Here is a 25,264-nt window from a genome sequence, read left to right as displayed (position 1 = left end):
AAAGTCCTGGTGTGAGGATGACCTGAGGAGACACCTGCTGAGCACCTCGCTTCCTGCTTGGGTCCTAGGAACTGCTCAGCAAATGTCCTTCCAATTCACTCCAACCCACAGAGAAACCCTCCTGTGGAAACCAAAGGGGAATGGGGATGGAGAGAGAGAAAGGTTCTTTTAAAAATCAATTTTATTGTGAAAATTCTCCATCGTACATGAAAGGACACAGAATCGCTTAGTAACTTCCTGTACTCCTATCACTCATTAAAAAAAATTTTTTTTAAAAGATTTTATTTATTTATTTGTCAGAGAGAGAGAGAAAGAGAGAGCACAGGCAGGCAGAGTGGCAGCAGAGGCAGAGGGAGAAGCATGCCCCCTGCCGAGCAAGGAGCCCCATGTGGGACTCGATCCTAGGACGCCGGGATCATGACCCGAGCCGAAGGCAGCCACTTAACCAAATGAGCCACTCAGGTGCCCCTCATTTTTAAAATTATTAACCAGAGTAAAGGTTTTAATCTCTCCATTAACCCAAAGATACCCAACCTCAGGAAAGTGGAGAACTCCCGAAGGCTCCAACCAAATGGCTACAGATTCACGCTGGGAATCCTTTGAGCATCTCTGGCAGGTCCCAACAGTTCAGAGACAGGGTCATGCTCAGATAGCTGCCACTTGACTTGTCCCCCGAGTAGTGTCTGCACCAGGCTGGGAACCATGGTGCCCCCCGCCCCCCGCCCTGGCACTGGGTATGGCTTTGTGATTCCCTGATGTAGGTTCCAGCTCTCCAGCATGCCGAGTTTCCAGCATACGGTTTGTGTGCCAGTGCCTGGAAGATTCTACAAGAAAGAACCCCAGATCTTGCCTGTAGTGTTCTTTAAACTGGCAAGAGGCAGCTTTTGATTTCTTGCCGCCCGGATTCCTAAGTGATACTCGGGCTTCAGAAAGGTTACAGCTGCCTTCTCGAAGGAGCTGATAGCTGAGGCCAAAATAATCCATTCTTTTAGGACCGAGACAAGAGAGAGATCTTATCAGGAAAAACACCTGGGCCCTCTGGGCTTGTGGAAAATTACTGAACTATATTCTAACTATAAAAATCAATCCTTTAAGATCCCAGGAAGCCTGGGGAATAAGCAGTGTGGAAAGGGGAAGGAAAAAACTAATTGGATAGAAGGGGTAACACTTCCGGGGCACCCATTCTGTGTGGAGCGCTCCTTCACATTTGGATTTAATCCTCTCAGAAATACTGAGAGGCCGATATCTTTACGCCCATGCCACAGATGAGGAAACTGAGGCTTGCAGGTGAAGTCGCTTGTCCAAGAGGGAACCGAGGCCTGCCTCCCTCAGAAACTCCCATTCTTCTGCCCTGCGCTCTGTCACCCTATGTGGTAGCTGCTTCCACTCTCCGAGTCGGTGTCTTCTCTCTGACATGGGAGCGGCATGGCCTGCCGGACTCACAAAAGCTTTCAGAAGGCTCTAGACTCACAGGGATGCAGAATGCTTTGAAAGGCACCCAGGGTCTAGTGGGGGACTGGGATCACCTTCCTCCTTATCCTCCAAGCCGGTGACCCTGAGGTCCTGGAAGAGGACCCAAGGCCTCGCTGAGGGACCCCGCGTGTGACTCTGGCATAAAGGGACAGAGGAAAATCACTGGGTCCCCTCAGGTTCCTGAGGGAGGAAGGAGTGGCAGAGGCAGAGGGAGGGGCAGCCCAAGGGGGTGCCTTGGAGTGCTGCTGTTTTTGGTGATGGCAGCTGACAGTTTTGCAAGCAGAGAAATACACACCCACAAACTCTAACCTCTTCTGGCTTAAAATAGAGCTGCTGAACCCAAGATGCCAAGCACACGGCCGAGTCACCTGCCTGGCAGGGCCAGACAGTTCCTCCATGGCCCCAATAATACCCACCCCCAGAGGGCTCAGCTGTGTGTCACGGGGGCCCTCACGGTGCTGGGGGCAGCCAGCGGGGGGTCCTCCACTCCAGCTTAGAGATGGGGAAGGTGGAAGCCAGAGAGGCAATGGGAGGGGGATAGAGCTGGCGGCATGATGCCTGACGAAGTGGCGTAGTGCCCTGGAAGGATTGTGACCTTGGGGACGACATGGCCCTGATTCAGCTGCCACCTGGCCATCAGGACCTGGCAAGTGAGGTGTCCTCCCCTCTGTGCCTTGGTTTCCCGCACTGGAAAGTGAGGGTTCTGTCAGGAAGGTCTGTGAATAAGCCTAGCACAGACATGCACTTCCAGAAAAAGAATTCCTGACATCTGCAGGCAGACAGTGAGTTGTACAAAGAGAGGAGATGCAGCTACTGCTACCGGGCTCCTGGGAAGCGACACACAAGATCCTTTATGTTCTCGGCATGGTCCCCACGAGGTGGACATCATTACCACCAGCGTGTCTCGGATGGGAAAACCAAGGCCAGAGGAGAGTTCTTGCAACACTCACGCACCTAGAAAGTGGAGGAGCTGGACTGTGAGCCCAGTGTCAGTGGCCAGGACTCATTAACTGTCCCCGGAAAGCTCTTCCCAGCCCTTTCTCAGGCAGTAAATCCATGATGTTCCAACCCCCAGCCATCGAGACTGTGACCCAGGCTCCGGCTCCTCTGAAAGCTGGGCAGGAATCAGGAAAAGCAAACTTGCTGAAGCCACTTGCCAATATGGCCTCTGGGCCACAGAGCTGCAGTCCGGCTTCCCAGAGGGGTAGAGAGGCAAGTCCCCTGATTCGGCCCCAGAACTGAGTCAGAACACATGCTATAATGTCTCTGGGGGCCTGGGGGTTTCGCTCACTTGTGATGTTTGAAACAGTGGCTAATGCTGCCAGATGAGCCCTCAGGGCCAGAGACTGCTTAGCGCTTCCTGCCTACGGGCTCCTCCATCCTGACAATTGCTGAAATCATTTCCCGCTGCCGCTCAAAGAAATGATCACCAGCGTAGCGGCCTGAACACCACCCATGTGCCATCTCCCCTTCTATAGGACGGGAGGGCTACAAAGGTCACACTGACCTAAAACTGAGGGACTTGCAGGACTCCATTCCCTTCTGGAGGCTCTAGGGAGGCATTTCCTTGCCTTTTCCAGATTCTAGAAGTCACCTGTTCTCCTTGGCTTGTGGCCCCTTGGTCCATCTCCCAAGCCAGCAACATGGGGCCAATGGCTTCTCAAACCTCCTAGGTTGTCCCTCTTCTGCCTGCCGTGTCTACAAATAAGGACCCTTATGATGACACCGGGCCCACTTTGATAGTCCAGGATAAACTCCCACCTCCAGGTCAGCAGATTAGTAACTTTCATTCCACCCAAAACCCTCCCTCCACTCTGCTGTGTATCTTACCCTATTTATAGGGTCCAGGGAAGGAACATGGGCATCTCTGCAGAGGGACGGGGCACAGCACCTTATGAGATAGGAACTTTTCTAACCCTGCAGCAGACTGAGATCTGAACCCAGGCAGTCATGCTGCAGAGCCCATGCCCTGAACTCCTACGGGCCGCTGCTGCTCATTTGTCCACAGTCACGGGAGGTGTGCTGTGCCAGACCCAGGTGCCAGGGAGAGGAAGATGACCAAGGTAGGATCCCTATCCTCCAGAGGAACACAGATATGGAATGGGAAAATCACAGTGCCAGGGGCCAAAGGCAAGAGGGCTGGAGGGCTGGTCAAAGACCAGCACGAAAGAAGGCCACCTGTGGGGTAGCCAGGGATGGCCACGTCTGGTAAACTGGGAGCTGAAGGAGGAACGGGGCATCCGCCAGCCACGCCTACAGCGTAAGGAGGCTGTCGTGACAAAATGCAATGATACCTGTAAAGAGCTTCACCGGGCATTTGGCTCCTGGCAGTCATTCAAGAAATGTGGGCTATTGAGTGTGATGGGAAGGGGACTGTTCTAAGCAAAGCAAGAGTTTGTGCAAGGAGTTGATAGTTCAGTGTGTCTGAAGCAAAAAAAAAAAAAAAAAAAAAAAAAAAAAAAAATCACAAAGGGGCTGCAGGGAGAGAGGCGGAGGAGAGAGGTGGGAGTAGAGATGGGGGGTTGGGGGATGGGTGCCAAGGCTGCAGCAGAGACCAGGCCACACAGATGCTCTGGACACCTGCAGGAGAGGCTGCCGGATGCTTGCCCAGAGTGTCCACAAAGACCTACCCTGGACTCTGGTGCTGGGCGGCAACAATGACCTCATTCCTTGGGGAGTGAGGTCAACGGAAAGCGGTCCAAGCACCCAGCTGTTCAGGCCAAAGACCCAGCGTCATCTGGAGTCCCCTTTTGCCCCCTACATCCAGGCCACCAGCAGGTGCAGCTGCTTCACGCATCAGGGTAACACCAGCTGGGGTAACAGACTGAGCACATAGCTCAGGGGCTCAACACAACAGAAGCTCAGAATCGGTGCTCCTGGCATGGAGGCGGCCTTGCGGGGTCATTCGGGTGCCCGGGCTCCTTCTACCCTGTGTCTGTGCCTTCTGCTAAAGACTTTACCTCTCTTTACCTTTACCATTTACCACTTAGACTTTACCTTTACCATTCAGCCCACAGGTGGGGGCGGACAGGTGGAGGACAGCATGGGAGGGGGCTTATGGGCCAGGCCTGGGAGTTGACACAGGTCACTTCTGCCCACAGGCCACTGGTGACAGTTGTAAGTGCAAAGGAGGCTGGGAAATATGGCTAGCTGTGTGCACCCAGCCCCAGCTCCCCACCCTATTTCCCATCCATGGGCTTCTCTGCACCTCCGAGGCCGTGTCCCTGGTTGACGCCCCCCCACACACCCCCACGCTCCTGGACTACAGAGTTTCCTAAGCGGCCTCGCTCTTAGCCTCCACCCCTTTACCATGGACCGCCAGGACACTCTTTTTGAAAAAATGTCAATCAGATCACTGGTGTGTGTTTGTTTTCCTGCTTACAGCTTTTCCGGGCTAATGGCCTGTAAGACCCTGTGTGAGGTCCCCTTTCTGTCCTCCTATTCCCTGCTCCTCCACCCCCCAGCACCCCATTTCCCCGGTACCAGCTCATGTAGGTTCTCTGCTTAAAGGATTGCACTTGCTGCCTGGAGGCTCCATCCCCAGTCATCCCTTGGAGGCCTTTCCCACCACCTCGGTGGGGCGACGCCCACCTCCCCCAGAGACTAACTCCCTTCTGTCTCACGCTTGTCTTCAATGATCTTTGTGAGTCTGTTAGCCAAACCTCCTTTCTAGGATATGGGCTCCTGGTACCCCAGGATGCTAGTTTGTCCCAGTAGGTGCTCAGTAAAGTTCTGCTGGCTGACTGGCCCAAGGTCACAGGCCCATAGCGGTGGAGACCGGACATCCGCAGACCTGGGCTTTGGACGCTCTGCTCCAGCGGTCGCTGCTGCTTAGAGACACCTGCGCCCAGAGCGCCGGCGGGTAAACAAAGGCAGGTGTCGCGAGGGGGCGGGGCAACGGGAGGAGCCCTCTCGGTCCTCCGCGCCCCCCCTCGAGGCCCCGCCTCCGTCCCCTCCCCCCACCCCCGCCCGCGCGTCCAGCGGCCCGCAGCCCGCTCCCGCCGCGGGGGCCGGAGGGCGGAGGGCGGAGCGGCCGTCGGGGCGCATGGACGGGCCCGGGGCGCGGGGCCCGCGGCGCCGCCATGAGGAAGCAGAGCGTGCGCACGGCCGCGCTCATCCTGTGCATCCTGTCCTACCTGCTGGTGGGCGCCGCCGTCTTCGACGCGCTCGAGTCCGAGGCGGAGCGCGGCCGCCAGCGGCTGCTGGCCCAGAAGCGCGGCGAGTTCCGCAGGAAGTACGGCTTCTCGGCCGAGGACTACCGCGAGCTGGAGCGCCTGGCGCTGCAGGCCGAGCCGCACCGCGCCGGCCGCCAGTGGAAGTTCGCCGGCTCCTTCTACTTCGCCATCACCGTCATCACCACCATCGGTGAGCGGCCCCGCGACGCGCCCACCCCCTCCACCCCGCTCCCCGGGCTCGAACCTCTTCTCTGCCCCTGCTCGCCTGGGTGGCTTTGGACTAGTCATTTCAGCTGCCCTTCGCCGAAGGGGGCCGGCGTCCCATGCGGGCGGGGCTGGGAGGAGTCAGGAGCTCAAGTTCGCCCGGAGGTGGCACGCGGGACAGCTCAGGAAACCTCCGGGGGCTGGGAGACAGAGGCAGCGGGCCGGAGCGCACGAGTGGCTGGAGATGGAGGCTTCCTTGCCTGGCTCTATCACCCTAGCTGTGTGACCTCTGACAAGTTGCTTGACCTCTCTGAGCCTCAGTTTCCCCCTCTGTAAAAAGTAGGGCTGCTAATAGGCCTCCCTTATCTTGGGACTGGGCTGAGATCATTATTGCCGAGGAGATAATGCATGTGAAAAGTTTTAGCGCAGGGTCTGACACACACAACACTAAAAAAAATAGAGATTGATTTTTGTATTATAATTATTCTGTTACTCCACGAGAACGGGATCTAGTCTGTCTTAGTCACTGCAGTGTACCCAGCCGAGCGCATAGTAGACACTCAATAAATATTTGTTGAAGGAATGACTGATTACCACAAGCTTTGGACCTCACCCTCGGGGATCCAGAGCAGTTTCTCTGCAGCATCTGGACCTTCAGCCGTTGCCATGGCTACCGTCTGGCTGGTACCTGCTGAGCAGAAGCCTGGGGAAACAGGAGAGGAGGGAAGCAGGCTCTGCAGGGCTCCAGGCCCGGTGTCAGGCCGGCCCAGGTCCCAGTTGTGGATATCTAGGCATGACCCCACACACAACCCCAGAGCTTGGATCACCACTCTGGAAGTCCGAGCACTGGAGAAAGTTTTTTCATAATGTCCTTGCAAGTAGATGTGAGCTGTGGGTTAAAAGCCTGAGTTCTACAATCACCTAGCCCAGAGTTCTGTTCTCATCTCTGTTGCCTCCTATCTTCTCTGGCAATTGGATGTACCTCTCTGAGCCCGAGTTTTCTCGACTGCAAATGCAGTTCTTGCTACCTTACTGGGTGGTTGCCAGGTTTAAATGAGGTCAAGTGTGTAAAATGCCTGGCGTGGTGCCTGAGGCTAAAGAGGCACTATTAATTAGTAATAACAGTTCATTGTTTGCCAGCTGTGGGCCCAGCTCCCATTCAGCCCTTTATGCCCTCTTGTGTCAACACGGGCACCCCTGCTTCCCTACCTGGGCTCAGCCCAAGACTCTCTGTTGACGTGTCCAGTGGGTGAGACCCCATCCACCCCTTCTGCCCACCCCCACGCTATCTGGAGACCTCTGGAGCTGGGTTTGGTCTTCTCTGACCTGGGTTCCTGGCTGGCATCTGCGAGCCTGGGAAAGAGACCTACGGAGTGGAAATAGCCGGAGTTTTGCCTTTTCTGGCCACCTGGGGGCGCCAGCTTGCGCCGTGCGATCGGGGCTGCACAAGTCAGCCTTGCAGAGAGCCGGCAGGGGATCTTAGGCTGTATACACGGTTCGGTCTCTTGCCTTTTTTCACCGAGTATTTTTTGGTGATTGAAAAAAAAAAAAAAAAAAACCCTAAAAAACTGTGCCACCGTGGGGCGCCCGGGTGGCTCATTCAGTTAAGTGTCGAACTCTTGATCTCAGCTCAGGTTTTGATCTTAGGGTCTCGAGTCTCTTGACCCTGCATTGGGTTGCTTGAAAACCGTAATTGACCTTGGCATTATCCAACTGCTGGACTGGATAACCCTGTTGAGGGGCCGCCCCGTGCACGGTGGCCTCCACCCTGTAGATGCCAGTAGCACACAGCCACTGCCTCCCACTTGTGAGAAAAGGTGTCTGTAGATACAGGCAGATGTCCTTGTCAGGGACAAAACTACCCCCGCTGGAGCCACTGCTGTGCATCCCCCTTTCCATGGGCGCTTAGCTTGTCCAGTTTTCACCACGAGCAGCGATGCTTTGGTGATGACCCACGTGCCTCCCTCACTTTGCCCACGTGTGTACCTCGTGGGACTGACTTGCTCCCTGTGGCACAGCACGGTTCCAGGGTTTGTGTATTTGAGTATTTCCATTTTGGCAGGTGGTGCCCATCTGCTAGAGGAGGGGTGTTATTTTGGGGGAAGGTCCACCTGACTGTTCCTGGGTTATGGGCCCCTTTGAGAATACCAAGAAAGTGTTCGCGCCTCTCTCTAGGAATGCTCATTCCCTGGCGATGGCGCAGTGGTCCAGGATTCAAGGACGCCCAGTGGCGCATAGGTCCCCCTATGATAGAGAACATGTGCTACACCAGACTGAAGAAGGGCTTAGCAAGGGCTGGCTTGGAGCAGGATGTGGGAAGGAGAAGTGGACCAGGGGGCAGGGTGCAGGGCAGTCCAGAGGAGGAAAAACGATGAGATGAGGCATGAGGAGGTGGGACATGTGGGTTGGGGAAGCAACACGGGGTGAGGCTGGACCAGTGGGAAGGGAGTTAGATCCCTGCAGAGCTCGGACACCGCGAGAGAACTGGTGGATACTTTCTCCTGTGGGTACTGGGGCACCGTGGAAGATTTTGCTTTATTTATAAATCAAGGCATAACTTACACAGTGAAATGCACCATTTTCCAGTGTAGCAGCCTTCTACGACTTTTGACAAATGAAGGCCTGTCAGGTAACTGCAGCCACCACCAAGACATGGTAGGCTTCCATCACCCCCAAATTTGTCTTGCCTCCTTCTGGTTACCCTTCCTCCAGCCACCAGGACTGGCAACCACAGATCTGCTCTCTGTCCCCGTAGTTGTGCCGGAATATTTGCAGGATGTCATTTCAGTGCAACCATGCAGGACGTTGTCTTTGGGCTTGGCCTCCTTCACTCTGCCTAACGCAGCTGAGAGCCACCCTTTGCGGCCGCGGGTAACCCTAGCTCATGCCTCTCTGTTCTGAACAGAACCGGGCTGTGTGGATGGACCGCAGGCCGTTTGTCCTTCCCCGGCTGAGGGTGGGTGGGTTGTTTACCATTTGGGGCGATTAGGAATAGCCACCCAAGGGTTCAAAGGCGGGGATGGCCTAGTTAGAAGCCGTACTTCAAGATGCTACATGGGCTCTGGGGCTGAGGAGGGAGCCCAGGCAGGGTGGCCATGGCCGGCGCTTACCCCCACCCCCCCACCCTCTGTTCTCCCTCCAGGGTATGGCCACGCCGCGCCAGGCACAGACTCGGGCAAGGTCTTCTGCATGTTCTATGCGCTCCTGGGCATCCCCCTGACGCTGGTCACCTTCCAGAGCCTGGGCGAGCGCCTGAATGCGCTGGTGCGGCGCCTCCTGCTGGCGGCCAAGCGCTGCCTGGGGCTGCCGCGGCCACGGGTGTCCACCGAGAACATGGTAGTGGCCGGGCTGCTGGTATGCGCCACAACCCTGGCCCTCGGGGCCGCTGCCTTTGCGCACTTCGAGGGTTGGACCTTCTTCCACGCCTACTACTACTGCTTCATCACCCTCACCACCATCGGCTTCGGCGACTTCGTGGCGCTGCAGAGCGACGAGGCGCTGCAGAGGAAGCCGCCCTACGTGGCCTTCAGCTTCCTCTACATCCTCCTGGGGCTCACGGTCATCGGCGCCTTCCTCAACCTCGTGGTCCTGCGCTTCCTGGCGGCCAGCACCGACGCTCCCGAGCGCGCCGCCCGCCGCTCCAGCCCGCTCCGCCTGGGGGCGCCCGAGAGCCGCGGCCGCTCCCCGCCCCGCCGCCCCATCCGCGCCCGGGGCTCCACCTCCGTGTCCTCGCGCGTGTACCAGCTGCAGATGGGGGCCCGCGACAACCTGGGCTTCTCGCCTCCCTCCAGTCCTGAGGCTGTGGGCAGCGGCGGGGCGGGCAGGCTCCCGGCCCGGCGGAAGTCCATCTGACAGCCCAGCTCCGGCCTGGGCCCAGGGTCACCTGTCAGTGCACCCTCCCCAGAGCTCAGAGAGGGGTGAAGGGCTGTGGCCTCCAGGCCGTCTTCAGCCACGGGCAGTCTGTCCTTCCCTTTTGTGGCCAGCCCCTAAAGCCGCACCATAAGCACGAGGGCCACGCTTCAGCTGCCCTGTAGGCGCAAATCCCTTGTGGTTCAAATTGTTTCGGGAAGGCGTGGCCACATCAGCACCCCCCAGGAGAGGCTCTCCACCAGCCCGCCCTCTGGAGTGGGAACAGGTGGCCATTTTTCTGTTGCAACAACAGGCAGGTTTTCCGTGTTTGAGGGGAGATGGGCGACCTTCAGCACTGGAATCAGCAGTGGGGCCAGCCACTCACAGCGCCAGCAACACAGGGATCCGATGGTCGGCAGGAAACATCTGTGCAGTGGGGAGGAGTGGCAAATCCGTACTATTTAAATGATCGTTCATTCTCTCGCTGTTTGGTGTAGAGTGGAATTGGCCCATGTGTGAATGCAGCACACCCTCCCCTCCTCCTCATCTGCTGCTCTTCATCCTTGGCCATGCCACCTCAGGATGAGGGGGGCCTTGCTGACAACCCCCACACCCCTGGGGCACCTGGACGCAGCATCCTGCTGTGGGAAGAGCCCTTGTCTGGGACCTGCCCATCATGTGACCTTGGGGAATGTCATCTCCTACCTGGGCTTCAGTTTCCAGCTCTGTAATAGGACCGGAATCCGCCACCCCCCTCCGCCCCAGCCGCCGTGCATCTCTAGAAGGTTCCGCGCCCACAGTGGGGCGTGCTGGCATCCTGCAGCATCCGCTCCTTCACACACCAACTACCCCTGGCTTCCCAGACAGAACTCTCAACACAAAGCAGAGCGAGCCGGGTTAGAAAAGCCAAAAACTTTAATTTTCAACATGAGCTACATGGTCATAAACACAATGCAACGTGAGCCGCACCCGCCCAGGGGCCCCGGAAACCCTCCCTCCCCAAAATCCCGAGCAGCTCCTGCTCCCGGAGAGGGAGTGAGGGAAAAGCGGGCGGATGGAAAGGCCCCCAGCCTGAGGACCCCGGGGTCCGGCCTCCCTGCCACCCTCTTAGGAGGCAGCCTTGGAGTGAAAGGGTTCAAGATGTGCTGCCTGAGGCCCCAGGTTCAAGTCTCCACTTGGCCCTCACAAAGTGCCAGTCCTCATCGCTGGGAGTGCGGTGGGCACAGTCTGCCTCCCCCACAGGGCATGTGAGTCAGACGTGACGGCTTTCCGTCCACTCTGAAGTGCTGCTATACAGACAGGGGGCCCTCCCAGAGAGCCAAGGGGATCGTTACTGGGGAGCGGGAGGGGGCTTGGTCCCCTGGGCCCGGCACAGCGCTGCTGCTCAATAAATAAATGCAGGTGGCCTTGCCTGACGCAACAGCTGTGCTCCAAAGTTTGGGGGGGGGGGTGCTCAGCGCCGCCTCTCAACACTGAAGGGTGCCCAGGAGCTCCTGGTTTAAGGAACTGGATGGTGAATCAGCTTGTAAAGTGTGTAACCACCCCCTACACGATCTGCCTCACCTCCTACAGCTCTCCAGCGCTGGAGAACTGAGTTCTAGTCCCGACGCAGCCATGGCCCCACAGTGGGACCTTAGCCGATGCCTTCCCTCCCCGGGCCTCAGCTCCCTCCTCGCTAAGGTGGGCTGAGAATACTGGCCCCCTCCACTGCCCAGGGGCTCTTGGGAGCGTGTGCTTGACGTCAAAGCACTTTGAAAGCAAAAGTCTGAGAAGCACAACAGGAAGGTCAGATATCGTTACATCTGAAGGTGTCGGGAGGCTTCAGATTCGGTGTACCACGGCCTCCTCGCTCCCACCCAGCCCCAGGCAGGAAGTGGTGCTTCTCACATCCCTCAGGTTGGTCCTATGGGGCTATGGCCCCTCCTGCAGCAGGAGCCTCTGCCCAGACAGACTCCAAGGCTTAGACCAGATCCCGTGTACCCGAAGTCAGCTGGACCAGACCCCAGGAGAGCTAAGTCTCTATGGCAACTCTCTCCCCCAAACCCGGGCCCTCGGAGATGGAACCAGGCAGGGCTGGGTGGCCCAGGGCTTAAAGGCCCCAAATACTTATCAAGGCAGACCTGCCTGGTCAGTGGCTTCAGGTCCCAGGAAGGAGCGAAGCAGGACAGAGCCCCTGTTCTGTCCCCATGGATCATTTGTTGAAGGGTCCTGGGCAAGTCACTTCCTGATTCCAGGCTTTAATTGCCTCACCTCTCAGAGGGGCTACAGGGTGCCCATCTTTTCTGGGCCACTGAGAGGTTCTACAGAGAGAAGGGAGGAGAAAGTGTTGTGTGAAACAGTGGCCTCACTGGGTCCCACTCTGGCTGCAGCTCAGCCTGGGCTTGAAGAAGACCCAGGCTAGGGGGCGCCATTGCACTCCCAGGCCTGGCCTGGCCTGGCCTGGCCTCAGTCCTCCTCTGTAAAATGGACTTCACCAATGGTCCCAAAGGCCCTTTCCCATCTGTATGAAAAGCGGATTCTGGCAAAGGGAAATGGAGACTTCCTCCCACAGTACCCTTCCGTGTGACTTTTGGCCCAGTGATTGAGAAAAGAATCAGCCCCTAGCACGCGGCTCCCAAACCGCTACGGTGCTCCGTCTCTGCGCCTCTCCAGGTGGAGTGTGAGTGCGCCGAGGGTCAGGCAGCAGTGGGGACAAGTTAACACTGAGAACCGTCACCTCCTCCCCCAAAACCCCATCTCTTGGTGAGGACAGACAGTGGTTCCCGCACCAAATGGTCAGAGCCCCTTGGAAGCAGGGCATGTGCTCACAACAATTAGACAAAGAAACAGGGCTCCAGCCCCACCCCACCCCACCCGAAGGTGAACGGAGATTTCACAGAACAAACAAGAAAGTCAGTGAGGGGGGCCCTCGGTGACCACCCCCAGATGTTGTTATTGCTTTGGAGCGCGTTCTCTCTTTATAAAGGCTGTGCGGACCCTGGAGGGTAGGCTCTGGCCGGGTGGGGGGTTGGGGGGGGCACCGAGTCCTCTCGCCCTCTGTGTGGGACAGCCAGGCTCTGCCCCGTCTTTGAAAAGCTACCCCTGAACAACCCGAGCAGTGACGGCTAGAGAGAGAAGGCGCTCTCCTGGCTCAAAATATTCCAAATGGTGAGTAATAAACGAACAGCGGAGAAATCACACTGGTTAAAAAAAAAACAAACAGGGGAGGGGCTGATTCGGGGCCTCAGATGGGAGGCCCTCCAGGGCCCTGGCGGCCTCCTGCCCCAGCCTTGGGATTCCACTCAGCACAATCCCAGGAAGCTCGGGAGAGCTCGAGAAAAGAAAGGGGCATCTCCGACTCCCCTTCCCAGTGCAGCATGGGAAGCTCCATGGAGGCAAGATAACTCTTCCAGAACGTTAAAGGCTCCCCAGGGCTTAAACAGGCAGAGAGAGGAGGGGAGGGCGGGCAGGGGAGGGAAGGGGTTCGGGGTGGAAGAAATCGCCTGGTCCACAGCCTAGAGTGAGGCCGCGGAGAAGGCGGGACTGAGCACAGCTGGGCCTCCAGGTGGAAGACGACCTCGTCTGTCTGACAGAGCCCAGACCTCTCCACCGAGGCCCACAACCCTCAGGAGTGCTTCACAAATAAAACCTGTATCAAGGATAATACATCAGAACATCTGAGTAGAAGGGGCAGCTCCAGCTACAACCCTGGGGGTCGGGGGGAGGGAAGGGGAGGAACGGCAGGCCTCCCACGACCCCGGCTCCAGGCCCAGGCCCAGGCCCAGACCCAGACCAGCAGGGAGACCGCCGTCCCCTCTCCGCCCCTGTCCTGGAGCTCTGTAAGGACTATAAGCAAGCTAAGAACAGGCCCCGGGGCCTGGAACACTAAGTCTACCCAGCTAACTTGGACTACGCCCTACACAGCAGGGACTGGGTAATGAGGGGTGGGGGGCTGCTGGGTGCCTCCCAGGGGGAGGTGGCAGAAATGTGCTTCTATAAAGAGGGGCCAGCCTGTGTCCTCCCAGCATGCAAAAGGGCTTCCGTAGGCCTCGGGGAGGGCCGGGCCAGGAAGGCAGCTACCCAGGCCTGCTTGAGAAGGAATCTCCTGATTCTTACACTCATGAGCCAAGGTAGTTGAGGCCAGGGCAGTGGGTTCTGCCCTTAGTATAGGATGGTTTGTTTAAAAAGACTAAAATAGGGAAGCTCTGTTGCCTCCCCAGACCCCTAGCCTGGAGGCAGAGGGGTAGACAAGAAGACCTTTGACCTCATCCAACGAGGAGGGATTCTCCTAATTTGAGGAACCCTTGCCTTGGCACCACCAGTCCCAATCCCAACTTTACTGACTCCCTCTCCAATCCAGCATCCCCAAAATTCAGAGGCTGTGAGCTCTCTGGAGTTGGGGTTCTCAAAAATCAGTGTCCCGCAGCCCCTTCACCAAAACGCAGACGATCCAGTTCTTTCCAGTCCACCATTTTCAACGAGCTTGTTGCGGTCCCACGGAGCAGGGCACCCTGGGGGTCTGTGCCAGGCCCAGGGCACTGCCTCCTTTCCTTTGGTCCCTGCTGGACCCCAATTCCTAGAGCCACCGGAAGAGGGGCAGGCAGGAAGGGACAGACAGATGGACTCAGACAGGCTGCGGCAAAGCTCCTTCCACGGGCAGGAGGAGGGAGGCCAAGCTCCTCATCAAGCGGGAGGCTCTGGGCCCCCCGGAGCTGGCTCCGGATCCTTGCAAGGCTGCCCCATCAGCTTTGGGGCAGGAGTAGCTGCCTGAACCCGGTGCCGCAGGAAAGACACTTGCTGGTAATTGGCACCATGGAGATGGCCGCTGGGTTCTGGACTTGGCTCCGGGCAGCGAGCTTCCGAGGAGGCGAAAAGGGGGAGCAGTCGGACAGTGTCTGGGACAGGAGGATGGTTCGCTCTGCCACCTCAGTCTCTCCTTTCTCCGGATTGCAGCCACATCCACCAGGGCAAGAACCGGCCAAGTCAAAAGTGCAGCCAATCCCGTTGGGAGAGGGAAGGTCTCAGGGGATAGGAGGCAAAGAGTGGGTGAGGAGGGGCCCTGGGGGGCAGGTTTCCCCATTCTGCTTCCCCACTGTGGGGGAGAACCCCATCCTCCTCTGTTCAATGTGCCCCTGGGCCTGGGGTCCCAGGTTGGGGCTGGGCGTTCTCCAGGCCTTGTCAGGGGGCCCCCCCAACCCCGGCCCTAAGATCGCTCACCACAGGGCCCCACGGTGCTCTCGAGGGACAATTGGGACGCCTGCCGGAGCAGGGGCCCCGCAGCCGGGTCCACCATGGAGGAGGTGGGGAAGAGCTTGTACCAGCCCACGGCGAGGGTGGTCAAGTCCAGCTCCTCCAGTAGCACACGGGCCACACCCATGAACTGCTTCCGCTCCATCCGCCCATAGTTCCCCCACACGATCACCTGCAGGGCAAGAGACATGGTGGGTCAGACCCTGCCAGGGCTGCTAATAGGCCCAGAACCAGACTCCAGGTCACCCCCACGCCCGCGCCTCTGAGTCTTGTGGATGTTACCGTCTTAAAATGGCTCGAGCCTGACCATGTTTTCGTGGCTCTGGTGCCACCGTTACTGTTCGCCTGGACGACTGGCTTCCTGCCCCCCTGCCTCCCAGCCAGATCTCTCCACTCCACCTTCCACACCCTCCTCTGTCTTGGATGCCAAGCCTTGAGGGTTGACCCTACATGGGGAGTCCCCTGCCTGGTCCCCGCTACGACTCCCACCAGGCGCTCTGCTTCCAGATCCTTGGAAACCCCCTACGTGAAACCAAGTTCTTAGAAGTGGCTGACGATGCCCTTTCCTGTGTCCAACAGCCTCCTTTCTGCAGTGCCTTCCCTGCTGTGTGGTTTACAGTCTCGGGGCAGCCAGCTGGGGGGTTCCCGTGCTCGGGTCCGTCCCCTCTCTGAAGGTGGGCCGGCTCAGCCACCCCATAGAGCCTGTCAGAACGCACGCACGGCTTCCAGGCTCAGACACACATAGGTCCTGATCCCAGTCCTGGCTTAATGGTTAGGGCAAGGCATCTAACATCCCGGGGTCTCCGAATTCTTGTTTCTAAATGAAATTACCCCCAGTTTCCCTCGCAGGTAAGGAACAGAGGAGTGGATGTGAAAGTTCCCTGTGAACTCTTAGCAGCTCCTCTAGCACACGGGAGGGGGGAGATGAGAACAGTGTGAGCCCATGCCCCCATGCACAGTGTCGGACTGCCCCAAGGTGATACTGGCCTTAGAGGCCATCTTCACAACAAAAACGCTCGTTTCAGTTGCTTCAACTGGGAGAAGCTAAATCACTTGCCCGAGGTGGCCCCCTGGGCAGCTGAGCAGGAGCCCACCTCTAGTGCATGCATGAATTCATTTTAAACTGGAGTTGTGGGCTCAGCTGTGTTCCCCCCAAATTCATGTTGAAGCCCTAGCCCCCAGAGTGCGACCGTGATTTGGAGACAGGGCCTTAGATTCAAATGAGGCCATTAGGGTGACCCTAATCCAGTCCCACTGGAGTTGTAAGAGATCAGGACACATGGAGAGGCCATAGGGATACATGTGTGCAGAGCAAAAAGACCACGCGAGGACCCACAGAGGGAAGGTGGCCATCTGCAGGCCAAAGAGAGAGGTCTTGGAAGAAACCAAATACCCTGGTCTTGGGCTCCTAGCTCCAGAACCATGAGAAATTTCTATTGTGTGAGTCACCTGGTCGGTGGCACTTTGCCACGGCAGCCCCCGCGCACTACCACAACTAGCATTTGGACCTCGAGTATAGTGCCGGTGGGTCTGTCCAGCTCTGGCGGCGGTCAGAGCGCCCCGCAGCAAGGACCCCTTAGGCTGTCTGTCGCCCCGCCCCCTCCACATCCCAGGCAGGGCGTTCTCCAAAGCGTCTTTGAAGATGCCCAGGCCAGAAGGCACGAGCTTCCTCTAGCGGACCGATGTGGCCCCTGGGTAATCTTCTGGGGTTCGACATTGTATTTACAGGCCTCTAGGCTGGAAGACTTTCCCCAAGCTTTTCTGACAGGGACATACAGTAAGAGCTTCACAGCGTCACAGGGTGCACACAGGGGATTCCCAAAGGAAGCAAGAGCCTCCCCAGCGACCACTTGTCTCCCGAAGAACAATACATGTTTCCTTTCTCAGTCCAGCCCATTAAACAAACAAGCAAACAAACGTGTTGCGAGCCACCACACAGATTTCACAGCTCAACGGATGGGTCTTAACCCTCGTGTTGAAAAGCTCTGCCCCAGACAGGCCCTGGGCTTCCCCGCTGGGTGGAAGTCCCACTGCCTCGGCCCCTTGCAGCGGCCCCGCCTGCCCTGGTTTGCTCTGCCTGCCCCGGTGAGAAGCAGGCAGGGAGGCATCAGCTTGAGCTGCCCAAGCCGCGGCTCTGAGACGGTGGACACGTGGTTCCCACAGACGTCCGACCTGGGCCCTGTCGACGCCCACGATGGGCGGCTACTTCCAATTCCTCGTCCGAGTCAGCCCGAGGACCTCCTAACGACCAGGAGACCCTCGTTTCTCTGGCCCCTCACCGCTCCCAGCGGATGATCTCTGTGCTCCAGGCCAAGCCCCGGCTTCCAGAGCCGGCCGCGCTGACGTGAACCAGAACCATGGCAGCAGCCATGCGGCATGCTCCCTACTGGCCAGACTTACACTTCTCTTGCACGAAGTACACAAGCCACTGTCACAGGGATGTTCCCTGGAGGTAACACAGGCACCCCTCACCCCCCCCCCCACATCTTACAGAGGAAGCAGCTGAGGCTCAGAAAGGAACCTGCTCCAAGCTGTACTGTGGCACTCAGACCAACCACAGTGCTCCACTCCCTCCAGCTGACAGCCCTCCCCCCCCACCCCCCATCCCCCCCCACCCCCGTAGAGAACTGCACACACACCCCTGCCCCAGGGCCCCTCACCTGCAGGACTTTGCCCTGGGGGCTCTCAGGAAACAGCAGCACCTGGTTATACAGCGGGTCCAGTGACTTGCGAGCGACTTTGGTCTTCTTCTTGGCAATGCAGACGCCGTTCTCTAGCAGGTAGGCCTTGATATAGGCCGCTGAGGACAGAGGCCAGGAGGTAACTTCCAATCGGGCCCCAAACGGTGGGCCCATGGCACAGCAGAGGGACGCTGCCTAGTCACTGCTGGGGGTCAGGCTGCCCCCCTCTGAGGTTTGGGTAGGCAGCCACAGGGTGGGGGCAGCCTGCGTTGGGCAGTTGCCTGCACTGACCTCTTCCTTCTCTCAGTCCCTGATTTGCTCGCCCCTTCCCCAGCTTCCACACTCATCACGGACACAGCTGCTCAGCCTGACTGTGCCAAGGCTGTCCTCCAGAAGCTCAAACCAGTGGAGGAAACCAATAAGGTCAACTGACAATCTCAAGTGTGTCCTCAGAACAAACTCTAAACCACTAGTCCCATGTGAGTCACTGGGGTTGGGACAAAGGGGTCCCCCTGTAGTTGGGCCCAATTTTCTCTCTTCTAGACCCAGATACTCTTCAGGACCTCCTCCCCGATGTCCACCCCTGCCTTGCAGAAAGAAGGGCAGTCCCCACACCTGGCAGTGTCTTGGAGCCTGGCTTGGCCGTCAGTCCCCGAGCCTGGATGATGTCCACTTCGAGCTGGCCATTCCGCTCCTGCAAGCCGATCTCCACGTCCCCTGCAAGAGGCCCCAAGTAAAGCGACTGGGAAGTAGCTTAGAAGCTCACCCAAGGGTTCAGCCCCTCCTCTCTAGAGAAGAAACCCCCTTCCCCTGCTCCCAGCGCAAACAAGACCAGAAACAACTCTGACTGCTTGAGGGCCTGGCAGGTGGGACCGGGCTCTAAGCTGGGTGCTCAGTGGATGCAGCTAGGGTAGAGGGAGTGAGGGGAAAGACCTGGAACGGTCTCGGGGCACTCACCCATGGGCGTGGTGGCCAGGGTCTGGCGGCCCACAAACTGCGCCGGCCCCATGCTGCCGAGGAAGTCGCTGAACTGCGCGTCTGACGCCAGGCAAACTCCCCCGTAGTTAAGGCTGTGAGAAGGAAGGAGGCGACAAAACCAAATGTTCCCCGGCTCTGACTGGGGACTCTGATGACTCAGGTAGTCACGTCCAGAGCTCCTCTCAGTCCCCAGGGATTCTGCCCATGTCCACCTGCCGGCCGCGGGCAGATCTCGTTCTCTCTCTCCCTCCCTCCATGTTCATGGTCCTAACACCTCCACATCAACTTCAAAATTCTCGTTCTTAGCTTTTGTGTCTTGTACCATCTCCTCACCTCCCCTCATCAAGCCTCGGGCTCCACCTCCATGAAATGGGTCTGATGATACCTGCCTCTTGGGGTGGTTGTAAGACGCGTGGAAGGTGATGCTGTCATGCCTGGCTCCCGGGGCTTAGCGCCACGGTGCTCACTGTGTGGTCCAAGGACCAGCGGCAGTGCCCAGGAGCTAATCAGGAACAGATCTGTACCCCACTCCACCACTACCTGCTGATTCAGTCTGCCTTTTAACAAGAGCCCCAACAGACCTGTCTGCACCTGATAATTTGAGATGCAAAGGACCCGTGGCTCAGCCTCAGCGGCCTGTATTTGTTGCTGTTATGGGGCTGCCCAAAGGCCACTGCCCTTCTGTTGGGAATGAGACCTTAAATCTTCTTTGAAGAGCCCCCCTCCCCAAGGCACCAATTCCCATGGGACAGAGCAGAGCAGGCCCCAGGGTCCAGGTGTGAGCTCAGCCTGGCCGATCAGTACATTTCTTCCCTGGGCCAGAGAGCTCTGCATGGCCCAATTCAGGCCATAAGAATCTAGTTAGGAAACTTCCTGTGAACTGTGGGGAGTGAGAAGCTCTCTTTTCCCACCAGACTCGAACCTCAGACAGAAGACTGGAGCCATCTCATTACCATCCGGAACCCAAAGGAGGAAGCCATCAGACAGGCAGAAGGCCTTGCGTGAGCTCCTGGATCAAGCTCTACCTGAAGCAAGATACTTCATCTCTTTTCTGATTACATAAGTCAACAACAACTATTATTATTACAAATTATTATTATTTTGCTTCAGCCCATTTTAATTATGGCTTTTCTCTCTTATTTCTGAAATGGGAATAATAATGTTCCCATTTCCTAGGTCTGTTGTATTAAATGAGATGAGTACTGTTATCTTTAGGAGCAAAGCCCTGGCAGCCCACTTCCTCATCTGACCCTCACTCCTACCTCAAGAGGTTGGTGGCTCAGATTTACCACCACTATTCAGATGAAGAGGAGGAGGTCCTGCTCCGCCTAAAGCCACAGAGCTCCCAGGGAGTCAGCACTTGAATATAACACTTCCAAGGCCAAGCCCTGGTGACTTTCCACCTGGGCAGGTCCCAAGAACACCAGTGAACTTTTAACAAGTGCCTATGGTGTGCCAGGTTGCCCAGAAGCAGCCAGGGAGGTCCCTGAGCAGGAGGAGGAAACTGCATTCGGGCCTCGGGGGCACAGCACGCTTGGTTCACTGCCAGAAAGCACCCCCCACCACCCCTGCCAACCAAAGCTTCCCTTCTTCGGAAACCTGCTGGGATCTCAACCTGAAGGAGCAAGACGAGCTTTCAAGAGCTTCCAAGGAAGGTGGGGCTTGGGGATGCACTCCACACACATGCCCCCTCCTGCTTCTGAACCACCGGTGCCTTTCCCAAGAGACAAGACCCTGCACACTAGGAACTCACCATTTTGCTGGGGGAAATGTGTTGCTCCTGAAGAAATGACCAAAGAGGACAATATACCGAGTCACACCCAGTCCCCGACCCACCTACTCCGGGCTGGGTACCCCAGTCCCAAGGGCTTACTATGTGCCAGCACCCCTCGGGGCTCCAGAACTTATTGATTCCTGTTCTCATGGGCCATACCCTCTGGTGTGACTTCTGCAGTGGATCTAGAGAAACAGGCATGATTTTATTGAGCTAACAACATCAAGGACACTGGGGTTCAGCGAGGGAAAGCCACTTGCCTACGGTCACACAGTAAGAGGGTGGAGAGGCAGAGTTAGAACCCAAGTCAGCCTGTGGAAGACACCTTTCAGGCGGCTGCCACGGCATACAACACCTTCCCCAGTCCAGGACTGGTCCCAGGATGTGGGGTGAGCTCCCAGAAGCCCGGTATGCCTCAGTGTGGTGGAGGCTCTCCTCATCTCTTCCTTCGGAAGAGACATCTCAGTCTGTCTCCCAGCCTTGTAGCCAAGGCTGGCCCTGTGAGCTGAAGGGGTATAGGCCCCTCCCAGGCCCGTCCCCCATGCCGTCTATTGTGCCAGTCCCAGCCTAAGGACAGTAACGCCCTACGCTAGAAATGTCTAGAGCACTCAACTGGGCCCCCGCGTGCCTGCCACAGACCTACCCTCTCTCCAAACCAGTGTGAGGACTGGACCGACCCTTGTGGTTCTTGCTAAGATGGCAAGATACATCAATCACCAGGGAACTTTGTTGTAAGCAACAATCACCAGGGAACTTTGGAGAAATAAAGGCTTATAACCTACAAGACCTGGGAAACTGCACAGCACACCTGGGGCTACACAGCGTGGCCGTGGGAAGAGGGAAGGGGGCGCGAGAGAGCGCACGGACCAGGGGTTCTGCTTTTGTGGAGGTCCAGGGTGGGCGCCTAGGGGTTCAGGGCTCACTCTTTAGTGTTGAATTTAAAACGTAAGAGCAGGAATTTAAAAGCACGGGAAGAGAAAAGACAAGTGGCCCAAATGGTCAGTTACCGAAATCAGTCAAGATCTCTAAAACAAAAGAGCCTCAACCGTGGAGGAGGTGGCCCGGCTCTTTGTGTGGCTGACAAATTTGTTTGCCTCTTTGAAATGAACGCCTCGGCAGTCAGAGCTGAAGTCGGGCACTGGCATTATAGAGACAAAACAAAACCAAACCAAACCTGCCAGGGCTCACAGGATGCCATCTCACACCCATTGAAATGGCTACTATCAAAAACAAAATAAAATTAAGAAAACAAAATAACAAGTGTTGGCAAGGATGTGGGGAAATTAGAATCCTTTGCACTGTTGGTGGGAATGTAAAATGGTACAACCGCTCTGTAAAACAGGATGGCAGTTCCTCAGAAAATTAAAAATAGAATTACCATATGATCCAGCAATTCCACTTCTGGGCATATGCCAAGGAAATTGAAGGCAGGGTGTCTGAGACACATTTGTACACCCTTGTTCATGGAAGCGTCATCTGCACTAGCCAGAAGGTGGAGACAACCCAAGTGTCCATCAGAGGACGAAGGGTCTATACATACGATGCACTATTATTCAGCCTGAACAAGGAAAGACACTGTGACACATTTTACAAATGTGTAAAATTTGTAATGATGAGTCTTGAAGATGTCATGCTAAACAAAGTAAGTCAGTCGCAAAAGGGTAAATACTAGGTGTTTCCACTGGTAGGAGATATTCGAGCAGTCAAATTCAGAGACTGAAGGACGGTTGCCAGGAGCTTGGGGCTGGTTGGGGGGAGGGAAAAATAAAGAGTTCATGTTTTCTGGGGACAGAGTTCACTTTAACAAGATGAAGAGTTCTGGAGGTGGACGGTGGTGATGGTTGCACCATGTGACTACTTAATGCCACTGAACCAACACACTTAAAAATCGTTATGATGGGGGTGCCTGGGTGGCTTAGCCAGTGAAGTGTCTGACTCCCTATTTTGGCTCAGGTCATGGTCTCAGAGTCGTGGGACTGAGCCCTGTGCTGGACGAGGAGCCTGCTTAAGATCCTTTCCCTCTGCCTCTCCCCAAAACCCTTCCTCTCTTTAAAAAAAAAAAAAAAAAAAAAGGTATAATGATGGGGAAGGGGAGGGGGTGGCTCAGGTTTCCAGCTATGGAACCATAAGTCCCAGGCGGAGTTGTCCCATCGCTATGTTGTACGCCTGAAACCAATGTAACGCTGTGTCATCTCTACTTCAATGAGAAGAACTGTTACAATGTTGGTATCTTGTGTATTTTACCACAATTCGGAACCTCCTATACCTTCTCTCCTCCCCCATCGGGGACCCTAATGATGGTGAGGCCACAAGAAAAAGGGAGCCTGGGCCCAACGACCAGAAACACCTGCCCTGAAATTGACATGAACCAGAAACGAACACTGTCATTCAGTCATCGACTAAAGAGGCCGGTTATGGTGACTGGCTTTACTCTGCCCTCTCCCCTGGGCAGAGCTGACGGATCCACGGCTTAGACGCCTGACCCAAGCTCACACAAAAACTCTTTGGGAAACAAGAAAAGAGAATCCCAGAGACTGAAAGTCATGAGGATGGAGCCCTGTGCGTGGCCCTCCCGAAGAGCCCCGAACCAGCCCCCCAGGCCTCACTGCTCATGCTGCTCTCTCACCATGGGCATGCCAGGAACTTCTCTCTCTCTACTCAAGTTATTGGCAGGCTTGATGGCAGAATGGTAATTGGACACTGTAGCCTGACTATTTTTCCTTTTCCTGATCTCCGACCATCCCTGCCGCCCTCTTCCATTCAGGCAACAGTCTCAGATAAGTGATGAGCCAGGAGAAGGCAATGAACAAGCTGGTCAGATTCTTGGCCTTTGAGTTGCAAATCCAGGAAGAAACAGACTTAGAGGGATACATGCAAAAACCAGGCTGTCCAGTCCCCAGATACACGGCAACTCCCCAGCCCCAGGGAGCAGCAGAAGTCAGGGAGGAGGGGAGAGCAGGGATGCTGGAGGGTCCTCAGGGAAGGCCTGGGTCCCTGGACGGGGCTGGTGGTGCTGAGACCCATTGGGAACCCCCACACAGGCCTGAGGCATCTGAAAGCAGAGGGGACTTGTGCTCATCCTTCCTCTTGGGTGGAGCTAAGAAAAGGGCATGATGCTTTGCAGAAATGGCTGCCTGGTGTCTTGTCAAGTGAACCTGGGAGTCTGAGGCTGTGTGTGTCCCTCCAAGTCCAAGAGAAGCATATGTTCCTGGCACACCCGAGAGAGGGCCAAACCAAGACAGGCAGAGGAGTACTGAATCCAAGCAGTCCGGCTTCTGAATCTATTATCTCAGCAATTATGCAACAGTCTCACAGAGAGAGTATGGGGGAAACAACTTAAATATCGAGGGATAGAAATGTGTATCTATTATTCTTGCAAAGATCCTTAATTAACATCAAAGCTAAGACCTAGACTCTCAGGACTGGTGACATGGGCCTTCCTCCTCGGCCCAGTCTCTCTCTCACCCCATGCTCCCGGCCATCTGTGGGGTCCAGGCTCCCTTTGTAAGGAGAGTCTGGGCTCCAGAAGCCCAAGAAATAGTGGTGCCTCTTAAGCTCCAAGTCACTGAAAGGCCCAGCCTCCCAGGCAGAGCGAGGCTTCTGCAGCCTGAAATTGAAAGTTCCCTCCAACATCACCATTGTCTGCTCCTCGGTTCCTGGTGGGATTGTGAGCAGACAATGGGGAACTGGCAGGCCTGGTAATTAGCGGTAATTGTTTATAATATCTGGGCGGCTGCCTGATTTCCCATCCCAGGGTGCCTCGCTGGCTGCCAAGGAACCAGGCAGATGCCCCAGAAGCCCTGAACGGGTTATCACATCCTCCATGGGGTTGGAGGAAGGAAGAAGGGATAGTGGCAGGTTCCTGCTGGCCTGAGGGTCGACTGTATCAAAGATCTCACTACACCTTGGGGTCTTCCCTGGAGTAAGACAAAAGGCAGAGGACACAAAGTCCAAGCTGGTTCTAGTTCTGGTCGCCTGCTTGCTCTGTGATCTCTGGTAAGCTGCTGGCATCTCTGTGCTTAAACTGTCTCATGTGCACACAAGACCACTCCCACCTCCCTCTTGGACAGTGTGCAGTGATGCCACCCATGGCTGCCTGTGCTGTATCAGCTTTAAAAGTTTCAAAAATCTCTGTTCATAGGGCCCATTCGCAAAAGGGTGAGAGAGAGTCTGCTGGATTAAATACCATACACGTGCCAGTTCCTGAACCATGTCTTGTATGTAGTAGGAACTCAATAAATGTTCTCTGTCAGGGGCACCTGGGTGGCTCAGTGGGCCAAAGCCTCTGCCCTCAGCTCAGGTCATGATCCCAGGGTCTTGGGATCGAGCCCCACGTCGGGCTCTCTGCTCAGTGGGGAGCCTGCTTCCCCCACCCTCTCTCTGCCTGCTTCTCTGCCTACTTGTGATCTCTGTCAAATAAATAAATAAATAAAATCTTTAAAAAAATGTTCTCTGTCACACCCTTCAGCTGGTCCCAGACCGGGAAAATACAGTGGCTGAGACAGACCTTGGATTCCAGTGCTGTGCAACCTGGGATAAGTTTTGTAACCACTCTGAGCTGCTGTTTCATTTCCATGCAATGGGGGATAAACTGGGATCACTTTACTGGGTCGCGGGGAGAGTCAGCGAGGAGGCGCAGGCAAGGTACTCGGCACGGGCCCCAGCACACGACATATGCTGGGTGAATGAATGCGGCCTCTGCTGTCTGCGCTGGGAGGACCTCTCCTCCCTCGCCATGGTACTTTCATGGCACTTCTGACTCCAGACCTGTTTGGAATTGCAGCATCTGGATGCCTAAGACCAAGGCCAGGCTCTGAGGAGGTGTGTGTGTTGTGTGGGGGGTGGGGGGGCGAGTGAGGGGAGGATGGATTGGGGGGGGATATGGAGGAGGACCGCAGCGG

At 56.4% G+C, this 25,264-nt stretch overlaps 2 protein-coding genes across 3 annotated transcripts in view; one reads left to right on the top strand and one right to left on the bottom strand.

Annotated features, from left to right (window-relative positions):
- The first annotated feature begins 5,472 nt into the window (after positions 1-5,472).
- KCNK15 (potassium two pore domain channel subfamily K member 15) lies at positions 5,473-11,115 on the top strand. The gene is made up of 2 exons (XM_059133566.1): positions 5,473-5,838; positions 8,995-11,115. The coding sequence occupies exons 1-2, from the start codon at positions 5,556-5,558 to the stop codon at positions 9,702-9,704; spliced, it is 993 nt and encodes a 330-aa protein (XP_058989549.1). The 5' UTR covers positions 5,473-5,555; the 3' UTR covers positions 9,705-11,115.
- A 2,252-nt stretch (positions 11,116-13,367) lies between these two features.
- RIMS4 (regulating synaptic membrane exocytosis 4) overlaps positions 13,368-25,264 on the bottom strand; it is a 58,481-nt gene continuing 46,584 nt past the window's right edge. For both annotated transcript variants that reach the window (XM_059133563.1, XM_059133564.1), the window contains exons 3-6: positions 18,569-18,681; positions 18,227-18,328; positions 17,591-17,730; positions 13,368-15,102 (exon numbers count right to left, since the gene is read on the bottom strand). In XM_059133563.1, the coding sequence (XP_058989546.1) occupies positions 14,884-15,102; positions 17,591-17,730; positions 18,227-18,328; positions 18,569-18,681 (574 nt within the window). In that variant the 3' untranslated portion in view covers positions 13,368-14,883. The remainder of the gene's footprint in view (positions 15,103-17,590; positions 17,731-18,226; positions 18,329-18,568; positions 18,682-25,264) is intronic.

Source organism: Mustela lutreola, chromosome 9 (genome assembly GCF_030435805.1).
Source record: "Mustela lutreola isolate mMusLut2 chromosome 9, mMusLut2.pri, whole genome shotgun sequence".
Classification (NCBI taxonomy): domain Eukaryota; kingdom Metazoa; phylum Chordata; class Mammalia; order Carnivora; family Mustelidae; genus Mustela; species Mustela lutreola.
Note: the sequence above shows the minus strand (reverse complement) of the source record. Positions and strands in the feature narration are given on the sequence as shown.

Coding starts and splice junctions, on each gene's coding strand:
- KCNK15 (XM_059133566.1), top strand. CDS start 5,556: ATGAGGAAGCAGAGCGTGCGCACGGCCGCGCTCATCCTGTGCATCCTG. Junction 5,839..8,994: donor CACCGTCATCACCACCATCG/GTGAGCGGCCCC, acceptor TTCTCCCTCCAG/GGTATGGCCACGCCGCGCCA.